The 11,329-nt window shown below is 38.0% G+C and overlaps 2 protein-coding genes across 2 annotated transcripts; both read left to right on the top strand.

Annotated features, from left to right (window-relative positions):
- On the top strand, positions 1-1,992 carry LOC133847456 (uncharacterized protein DDB_G0283357). The gene has a single exon (XM_062282509.1). It carries the CDS (start codon positions 352-354, stop codon positions 925-927), a length of 576 nt encoding a protein of 191 aa, XP_062138493.1. The 5' UTR covers positions 1-351; the 3' UTR covers positions 928-1,992.
- A 6,566-nt stretch (positions 1,993-8,558) lies between these two features.
- On the top strand, positions 8,559-11,309 carry LOC133847453 (retinol dehydrogenase 12-like). The gene has a single exon (XM_062282505.1). It carries the CDS (start codon positions 10,004-10,006, stop codon positions 11,084-11,086), a length of 1,083 nt encoding a protein of 360 aa, XP_062138489.1. The 5' UTR covers positions 8,559-10,003; the 3' UTR covers positions 11,087-11,309.
- Positions 11,310-11,329: the final 20 nt, after the last annotated feature.

Raw genomic sequence — 11,329 nt, 5'->3', positions numbered from 1 at the left:
TTCAAATACAATTCAGCAGTTGCAGCGAACAGACGTGCAGTGGCTCTCGTGCTTGCGAAAAAATAAAATAAAACAAAGCAAAAAACCAAAACGAAATTCAATTTCGCTTGATTGTTGAATGCACTTTTATATATATTTTTTTTTGCGGTGTTGCGCGCGTGTGCATGTGTGTGTGTGTGTGCGTCGAGTTTAACAAGTGCGACACGTAGCGGCTAAATACTGCAACAACGACGAAACACAGAAACATCGAGAAACAATTTAACATTGTTGATACTTTGTGCGCTTATTGTTTGGCATTTTTATTTTGTGCGTAACGACCAAAGAAAGCAAAAACATAACAAAAACATAAAAATGGCTTTCATGATGCCGGTGATGAAAAACAATTACGATATCTATAAGGATACACGTTCACGTTCACGCAAAACATCCGAGTGCTCAAATGCAAGCAGTGGCGGCGGCGGCGGCGGCATCGTCGGCGGCGCTGCCAGCGCCCCAGCGTCGCAGCAGCAGCACCAGCAGCGACGTCGCAAGGTGTCCGAATGCAAATCGGAAAGTTTTGCCACCTCGCCGTCACATGGACAATTTGGCTGTGGGCAGCGCAGTCACAGTTCGCGCGGTTTCACACGCAACGCATCGCGCTGCTCGCAAGGCGGCTCCTCGCTGCAAATGTCGCAACTGCAGCTGCAGATGATGTCGCCGACGCGTTCAAGTCCGCCAAGTCGCACGCAAACTGCATCGGCGTTGGAACGCCAAGCGGCAATGCAAGCAGCAGCGCAGTCGGCAGCGGCGCAACAGCAGCAGCAGCAGCAACAACAACAGCAGCAGCAACAACAACAACAGAGCAACAATGATTATACGAAATTCCATTTGCGTTTGGTCGACAAGCTGCGTAAATCCTTTCGCAAGGATAATGGCAAGCGATCATGAGAACAGGTCACACACACAAACAGCAACAGCAGCAACAACAACAGCAACACCAACTACAACAATAACTACAACAGCAACAACAACGTCAGCAGCAGCAGTAGCAACAACAACCACAACAACAACAACAACTACAACGATAATTGGCAGCCGCAACGTTCGCGCAGCGTCGTCAGCCGCTTAAGTCGACGCCTGCGTCGCTGCTGCCAAGCATTAGCAGGCGCACCCGCCGTCGACGTTGGCGTCGTTGGTGTTGAACTGGACTTTAATGACCTCGGCGGCGGTGGCGGTGGCAGCGCTGAGCAGCTAACTGCAAGCAGTCCCTATGCCATCCGTCGCTGTCGACGCCGCTGCAGCAGCGGCAGCAGTCTAAATCGTTTGAAGCTGCGTCTGCGTCGCACAACTTCATCGCCTGGCTAAGAACAACCAAACCAATAGAGGGCGCTGCGCAGGCGTCTTTCCAATTTTTGGATGGAATGACATGGGAATGGAACTCACGAGTGTCAGAATGCAGTAACTGGCTGCTGCAACCGAACGAAAGCAGCGAAGCGCGCAGCACTTATTTCCAGTGCAAGGCGCAAAAACTGAACGGTTACAGCAACAAAAAAAAAAAAAAAGCGAGAGCGTCGATGACGACGACGACGGCGAGGGCGAACGAAGAGCGACATCTAGCGGACATTTTCTATTGTAAGAATGTTGAATAAGTTGGCAGCTGTTTGCGAAATGTTTTTACTTTTTTGTTTTCCTTTTATTTATATTGTATGTTTATGCTTTACATAAGTTAAATTCCCTCTTTTTGCTTCTCAGCGTAATATACGTACATATATTTGAAAACAGATCTAATTATATATACATCTAAATATATATAAATATTGTATTAGTTAACAATATATATATACACAAGAATATTTATACATGTATTGTACTTTTTACATATACTAAAAGGCTTCCACACACACACACCCCCACAGACAGACACACACACACACACACACATACTCGTCATACACATCGAGAAACCATAGAAAAAGCAGAACCAAAAAGAAAAAAAAACACAAAACAAAACAATTGAGACAAATTTGCAACTGCCAATTGCATTGTACAACAAACTGAAAAACAAAAATACATAACTAAAGAAAACACACACAAAAATAGTAGCAAAAGACACTAAAAATAACAAAATGAAACAAAAAAATGATTCAATAAAGAATTTGACGAACGTAAGTTAAGCGCAATTTAATGACAATATATATTGTATATCACATCTATATATATATATACATATATCATATATAGTACTATATACATATATAGCGCATTGCGATCAACAACCACAAAAAGAGCTGACAAACAGACTTGAACATTATTATTGAATATACAATATATATATATATACATTTTTTTATAAAATGTTCAACTAAAATTTAAAAGAAACATTTGTACCTACTTATTATTATTATGATTATCATTATCATTATTATTACAAATATTATTAATAAAATATATATATATATATTTTTTTTTTTTGGTTTCTACTTAATTGTATGTAACTAAATTTGTTAGTGATTAGTTATTAAATTTTATAAAAACACAAAGCATACACAAAACAAAACAAAACAAAACAAAAAAAAAACACCGACAACAAATGAGAAAAAAACCTATTAAAAACGAAAAAATGATATATGTGAAAACCTCTTAATCTACAATTTTCTTGCAACGTCAACACGCAAAGGGGGGAAAGAGAGGGAGAGAGAGAGGGAGAGGGGGAGAGAGAGGCTCTGATGTCTAGGGTTGGGTAATCCAAATGCATTGCATGCCAAATGCGCAGAAATTGCGTTGGGCGCCTCATCAAAAAAAAAAGAAAAACAAAAAAAAAAAGGAAAGCACATTCAGCCGCCTCCCGTTTTCACCCCCCACCACCCACAAAATGGGTTGTGCCATTTTCTTGTGGCATGCGGAAAAACAAAAAGCAGCACCGCAGCAGGAAAATCAATAGCAATGACAACAGCAAAACAAATAAGCAACAAAATACAGCGTCAAGTGTGCTTGCCTTTGACATGCACGCAATACCCTGTAAAATCCGGTCGCATCTAAGCGGGTATGCACAACGAACTCTTCGAATCATCATTTCAAATTCACTTTGCAATTGATCAATTGAAGTAAAATACAATAAAATTAAACAAATTGCAATTTTCTTCATTTCTTTACCTACTTTATTTTTATGATTTAAAAATCAACTTTTTACTTACATTACGGTATTTAAAAGTTTTCGATCTCATTCTTTGCATTGATTAATTGAAGTTAAATATAATCAAGAAAAACAAATTACAAATTTCTTCAAACTCTCCCTTCGCTACTTTACTTTTTATTTTGATTTATAGATTGAAACAAACTAAATATCTAATACTTTATTTCATAAATTGTACTTAAATTACGTTATTTAAACGATTTCGAACTCTTGGAAACACTTCAAATTCATTTTTCATTGCTGTAATTAGGTAAGACAAATTGCAATTTTGTTCAAACATTTCTTTATATGATTTAATTTTTTTTTAAATGTTATAAATTGGAAAATTAAAATTTAAGACAAAAAACTAAAAAGAAAATACTTTTGATAAAACAAAGGCCATTTTCATAAAACTTTTCTTTACCTATTTACCTACTAAAAAAAAACATTTTTTATATATCAACTAAATCAAATTGCAATTTTCTTTCAACTTTTCTTTCCCTTTTTTTAATTTTATTTTATAAATTGAAACAATTGAAAAATTTTATGTTTTATTTCAAGACAAAAATCTAAAAATAAAAACTTTTTTTATATATCAACTAAAACAAATTGCAATTTGCTTCAAACTTTTCTATCTTTACTTTTTATTTTACTTAATAGATTAAAAAAAAAATTAAAAACTATCGTAAAACAACTAATAAAATAATAATAAATTTAATAAAATTGCGTTATTTAAAGGTTTTTGCTCAGTATTAAACTTTTTCCCATATTTGCCTTAAATTTACTGAGTATTTGGTCATTTAATAATTGATTGGAAGTACTTATTTCTTTATTTTTTTGTTAACAAATGTGTTCAAGGACTTTGTTGTAGTTTTTGGGTTTTTGCTCTCTATATTTGATTAACATGCATAGTAAGAAGCTCTCGCTTTAATAAGAGCAATGCAAATATTCGGTTTGTTTGTTGTTGTCATTGGCCTGATAACATTTGACCTCATCGAGTGTCTCTGAAAAGCTTAGACTCAAAGCAAATAAATGCAATATTAAAGCTTCACTGGCTTGGCTTATGCTAAGCTGATAAGATCCGATTAGTTTAGTTCGGATTAGTCAGAATTGAGTGGCTGAAGACGCTACATCTAAAAGGTGCCTCAAACATTTATAAATGTTATTTTCATATTCATGTCAAGGTTGCTGTGCGTCGTTTGAATGACCCAATTTCGAATTGGAAAACTATTAAGGCAATTAAGGCTGACAATCAGTGAAATATTTGTGCGACAATCGAACAAATGATTGATTTCACAGGTGTTTAAGTGAACTACAAGCAAAAAATAAATAGAGGTGTTATCCCCTATCTCAATTATACAGAAGCGTAGTGAATATTCCCGTTCTTCAACGATTTCCGTGTTCAATCGACAGTCGCAATTCAATTTAAATTAAAGTGTGCCAAAAAAAAAAAGAAATAGAAACAATTTAAGAACCGAAAATGTAGACAGCATTAATTGTCATATAAATGAATCTCAATGTTAAAAATAGACTAAAGAAGAAAAAGAGTAAAGACAAAAACTGATCATTGGACTTTCCTCTCTGCAGTTTGTAGAATTCTTCTTCTTCTTCTTTTTGTTGGCTTTCAATTAGTCACAACAAGTGCAATGTGCACTATTAACAATAACAAAATAAACATAGCGATAGATAAACAAACAAGCAAACAAAACAAACTAAACTAAAAAAAAAAAAGCGCAATAGATGGTAGATAGTTATTGGAGAATATTTTGCGAATATTATCTGTGAATGGGATTCTTATCGTTCGTCATGGACTCTCTTCGCTGTTGTTAATGGAACCGAAAAAACCGGTTCGAAGCAGTTTCGTCAAGGCGTGCGGCATATTTTCAATTTCACATGACAATAAACTGCTGCTACGCAGTTGATCATCGATCGAAAGATATGCCAGAGATACTAGATGCGATAGTTAGATGGATATATACGTTGAATGTCATGGCAAATAAGTAAGACAGCTGCAGGCGAGTCGACTCGACTATTGAGATACCCGTTAGGCATTTTTGTCATTGCAGATTGAAATCATAATATATATATTTATATTAATAATGTCTTCAAGCTGATTATTTCTGTATATATTTATATTAATAATGTCTTCAAGCTGATTATTTCTGTATATTTTGCTCTGAAAAAATTTCTCGTAATTCAAAATATTTTAGGATAGGTAAGTTATTTAAGTATTTTAAATTATGGAACAAAAAAACTTTCTTGTATTTCTTAGACTGAAACCATATTTTCAATAAGAGCTAAATCTTTTGTCTTCAATATGATTAATTCTTTATATTTCGCCGTTAAAATGATATATATCACTTTTAAATATAAAGTTATGGAAAAATAGGTTACTTAGATACGCATTAAACAAAATAAGTCGAGTGTGTTTGACTTTTGCTATATTATTATAAACAAATTTTGTTGTCCCATAATCTAAAATTTGTATTAACACCACATAATATTTTTCGATTGTCACTAAATGCATATAACCTCTTCATAAGTACATTATTACACCATATATATGGTTGCTATATAAAAACTTCTTTGATTTACAGCGGGCGTGTTCAATAAATTGAATGATTGATGGAAAGCGTTGTGCGTTTGACGCTCGCAAATCAATTGAAATTGGCATGTTGCATGCTTCACTGAAGCTTGTGACTCACGCAATTTCCTCAAATGCAAATTTAAATTTCAACAAAAGTTTCGAGTCGAAAATAGGTTCTAAAAAAAAAAACACTTGAACGATTTCATAACGATCGACGCGAGAAATGCAAAAGTTATGCAAGCATGGACAGCGAATGATTTTATATGGCTGCATCGAGTCACACTTTTCATGCTCCATCAAATGGCTGCCAAATCGAATGCGTCTAATGCAATCTGCAATCCATTCGCTACAACAACACGTTATATCATATGTGCATGTGCGCCCGTGTGTGTGTGCAGATCTATTGCAGCTGTCGCACGAGAACGGCAGAGAAAGAAAGAGAGCGCACACACACATTTGCACAATGACGGCCAATTGACTTAGCCTTTCAACCTCCCGCTCCCCTTCTATGAACATCCGCAACATTGACTTTTTCCATTCTTCTTTGACACTTCACTGGCATGCTCTCTCGCTCTCGCTTGCACACTAACAAATTGGGTTGGCCTTGACACGGGTTAAGAATTGTAGTTGCTGTTGTTGTCGTAGTTGTTATTGTTACATTTGAGTTGCTTCAGTTCTATTTGCTAATTTACGACCGCAGCTTTTGTTGTGTTTGATGTTTATGCGAGGCAACAACAACAACAACAGTAACGACAACAACGGCAACAGGTTTTCATTGGAATCACACAACAACAGTCATCGATATTTCATTCAGCTCTCTCTTCCCCCTTCCGCTTCCCCATCCACAAACACAACGCGGTGCCGTTGAAGCACATGAATGTGTTGCGCGTGCCTCGTTCAATTATGAATTGATGAACAATTTCTTGTTTTATCCCGTTTCGATAACAAAGGAAATGTCTTTGCAAGCAAAAAGAAAAGAAAACAGCAAATTGCACTTCGCACTCACACACACACACGCACACCGGCGCGGCCACTGACATCTGAGACAACAGCTGACCCCTTCCCTCTCTCGCACCTTAAGCTCAGCTCCCACACTCTGCATTCTTTCGCTCTCTCTCTCTCTCTCTTGCAGTCGCCGCTCTCTTAAGGCTCACATGCCTTTGTTTAATTAGTGACGACATCGTTGCATTGTTAAGAGTACAGCACAGTTGTATTTGTATTGCATTGCATTTGTCCATGCTGTGAGTGCGAAGTTCAATTTCTGTCCATCTGGGAGCAATTACAAAAAGAAAAGGAGCTGAGAAAAATATGGACACTTGTGATCCACTTGCAATTAAAGACAAAATTACTATAAAAAAATTAAAATTTTAAATTGTAAAATTTCCAAAAGCAACATAAGTTTGTTTGGCATTTGCTTTAATTGTTGTTTACAGAGATCGGCTAAAGATCAAGGTGAAACGGCAGCAGCTGCCAAAAAAAAACAACAAAATAGAAAAACATGAAAACAGAGAACAACAGTAAACAAAAAAAGAAAAAAACAAAAAAACAAAAAATTAAATCTCAACATAGTTTGTGACTGTGGAACGTGTTCAACATTCCGACGTCCGCCAATTTGCATTGACGTCACATAACGCAAAAAAAAGAGAGGCAAACACAATTACTAAATGTAAAGGGAGGGGTCGGGGGCAGGGGCGAAGACGGATCGAGTCGTTCAACGCTGCAAAGCGGATTAGGACGACAACAAAAAACAAACTCGAACACATTACACGTGACCATCGAATGAAAAGCTTCCCTTGGGATGCTAAAGGGAACATTAGCAAATTATCGTGCAATGCCAACAGACTCGTGCTAAAGTACACTTAAGTGCAATGCAAACAATCAGGATAAAAAGGAAAGCACAAGGATATATGCAGGCGAGCACTTACTCAAAAAAACAGGGCATTAACGTAGGAGTCAGTTGCCGATACAGTGGCAAAGATAAACGATTTCATTTTGAGAATATGAAAAATCCAGCGGTAAGAGCTGCGAGGCTGTAATTTATACCCAATGTTGAGAGATTTCGTAACAGTCATTTGTACTTTCCGTATTTAGATAAAATTCTCTATCCTAACTGACTGAACTTTAAAGCGGTAAGAGCCGTGAGTCTGAAATTTATACCCAACATTGTTTACGAAAACAACTTTACTTTTTTTATGTATTTATTAAAAATTCTATATCCTGACTGAATGAACTTTCAAGTGGTAAGAGCTGCAAGGCTGCAATTTTTACATAAGACATAATAAAAGCAAAAGATTTCTGACTAAACTTTCAAGTGGTAAGAGCTGCAAGGCTGTAATTTTCACACAAGGCTTTACGAAAACAAGAGATTTCTCGAAATTTCTACTTTCTGCATTTGTACAAAATTTTCTAACCAAACTAACTGAATTTTCAATTGTTACGAGCCACGAGGCTACAATTCTTACGAAAGTTGTTTTAAAAATATGTATTTACAATCCAAAGTTTTTAGTTTACTTTAGATAAAGATAAAGCTTGCAAGTTAATTAAAAAATTGTCAATTCATTGCATAGTGTAGCTTTTTCTTAAAATAGATATCTTAAGAAATATATAAAAGATTAAATACATCGATAACTACATACCTTCTGATGGCTCAGCGTGCGTGATAAGATTGTATTCCATCTGTAAGCAAAATAAAAGTTCATTTTATTCAATAAATAACCAGTTAAAGGTATTTCGTATGATATTTTTCAAACTTAATTCCCTGCATTTAATAAAGAAGAAAATTGTGATAAATGCAACAATTATTGCAAACAAAAATACGTTAAAATCAAGACTAGAAAATATAACCTAATTACTCATAAGTTCAACGCGAGAATTGTTGACGTACTTGAACAATAACCCAGCGTTTGTACAGTTTAATAAGCTAACATTATTACTCGCATAAATGTGTTACTTAGTTATTAATTACATCTTATTACGATTTACTGCTATGCTAATTGCTTAATCGCTTGTTTGGTCGATAGCAAAGCACTCAACACAATTCTTAGCATTTTATAAATATGTATATATTTTTTGGGGTCAACAACTGTCAATGCTGCCCAAGGTGCAGCAACAGCAGCGCATGCTGTTGAAAGCGTCATGAAAATCAAATCATGCTATGGAAAATTCCCAAAACTCGCCTTGCTCCAGAACAAAAAAAAAAACAATGAACTTGTGCATGAGTTCTCTGAGGCGGCGAAGTGGGGAAGTGGGAAGCGGGAAGCGAGAGCGACATTTGAGCATGGGAATGTGACTGGTTACGAGTTAACTACAAACGGGGTTGCTTCATGACAGTCTCATCGATTTAACAGCAGCAACAACACGTAGAACACGAACACGCCTTAGTTATCCTGACCTAGTCAAAGTTGCCATTACGCGCAACTCTCCCGCTCTCTCGTACGCGCTCTCTCTCCCTCTCTTCTTAGGCTTGCTCTCTTGATGCTCTCTGCACAGAAGCTGGAGACATGCCGAAACTCACGTCAGCCACATTGGCGACAGACAGCGTCGAAATTCTCGGTAAAAAAGATGATATGTCCTTTCCCCTGTCCTTGTCCCTGCAGCTGTCGCTTTCGATGTCCTGCGGTCGCATTCGCCTGCTTGCCTGCCTGCCTGTGTCAAGGACATTCAACTGTGGTCGCGCGTTTCATGGATTATGACGGCTTTATTGATTTTGTATTTTAACGGATTTCCCCATTGTTTGCGACATCCTTTTTCATTTTCATTTCATTTTCAACAATAAGGATCCAAGGACATTGCCGCCAAAACTAGCTCAAATTGATACAAAGTATGTAAAACGTTAAAACATAGAATCTTAGATAAACGACGGGCGGCTTTTTTCCTCGAACCTTTCCATATAATTTGCATAAATAAGTTTACTTTGCACTCTTAAGTTGTTTATTAATTAACTTGAACCCAAATCATAATTTCGTTGGCACGCAAATGTCACAAGGACTCCCATAATTTTCTCCCTAATCGTGAAATCCTTGACACCTGCTACAGTTTTAAACAATTTCCGTAAATAAAATCCCCAAAAGCCATTAAAATGTTGTCTGTGAATCAGTGCAAATCAAGTGCTATAAAAGCGGGAAAAGCGACAAAGTTCAAGTAGTCTGAGCTCAAACGGAAGTCGAAGAGACAGGAAAGTATTTCAGGTTTACTGTTGACAACGTACGTTGGGCGCCAAATGCCTAAAACAATGACTTGATATTCGCTTAATCAGTACATCACAAATGGATTCAATCAATGATAAACCCAACCGAAATATATTCGGTCTACGAGGTATTTGGGCCACAATTGTGCCGGTCATATTGACAACGCTACTTATTGCGTTGATTTTGTGGCTGCTACGAAAATTCATTGAAGGACCATTCTATCGCAAAAAGAATCGCATCGATGGCAAAGTGGTCATCGTCACCGGCTGCAACACAGGCATTGGCAAGGAGACGGTCCTCGAGCTGGCGCGTCGTGGTGCCAAGATCTACATGGCCTGTCGAGATCCCGCACGCTGCGAGGCAGCTCGCATTGAGATCATCGATCGCACCCAGAACCAACAGCTCTTCAATCGCAGCCTCGACTTGGGATCATTGGAGTCGGTGCGCAACTTCGTTGCTCGCTTCAAGGCGGAGGAGACCCGACTCGATCTGCTGGTGAATAATGCCGGCATTATGGCCTGTCCACGCTCCCTAACTGCCGATGGCTATGAACAGCAGTTTGGCGTTAATCATCTGGGTCACTTTCTGCTCACGAATCTCCTGCTCGACCATCTGAAAAAAGCGGCGCCTAGTCGCATTGTGGTCGTCAGTTCGGCGGCCCATTTGTTTGGCCACATCGATCGTGAGGATCTGATGAGCGAACGCAGGTATGGCAAGTTCTTTGGCGCATACAGTCGCTCCAAGTTGGCCAACATCCTCTTTACCCGCAAATTGTCCACGATGCTTCAGGGCACCGGGGTTACCGTCAACTGTTTGCATCCGGGATTGGTGCGTTCCGATCTGAATCGTCATTTTCGCGCACCTCGCTGGTTTCTCGGTCTGCTCAGCATTGTCTCTCTGTATTTCGTGAAATCCCTGCGAGCTGGAGCTCAGACTACTTTGCGTCTCGCACTTGATCCATCGCTGGAGGCTTGCTCGGGGGATTATTATGCGGACAGCAGGCGGTTTCCGCTGGTGCCGTGGGCACGTGACGAAAAGACGGCCAATTGGCTGTGGGGGGAGAGCGAGAGGCTGGTGGGACTGGCGCACAACGTTGAACAGTCGACAGCACGTGATGATGATGATGATGAATCAATTAAGACGGTCGTCGTCAGTGAATAATAGTTTAGTAGAAAGGCTAATTGATGGCGAGCGACCGTTAACTGGCACTTGATAGAGGAACAAGAGACCCATCCTAGTGATTTCCTCAACGTTCAGTTCCAATTGAGGACTTTGGTCTTGATGATAAACCGACTAATGTAAAAATTGAATTGTAAAAACATTTTCTCACAACCTCGATGCCTATTGAATTCCCTAGTTATGCATACAATAGTTGTTTTAAATATCCCATTTTAAAAAATGATA

The sequence above is a fragment of the Drosophila sulfurigaster genome, chromosome X (genome assembly GCF_023558435.1).
Source record: "Drosophila sulfurigaster albostrigata strain 15112-1811.04 chromosome X, ASM2355843v2, whole genome shotgun sequence".
NCBI lineage: Eukaryota > Metazoa > Arthropoda > Insecta > Diptera > Drosophilidae > Drosophila > Drosophila sulfurigaster.
This window is presented reverse-complemented; position numbering and strand designations above follow the sequence as displayed.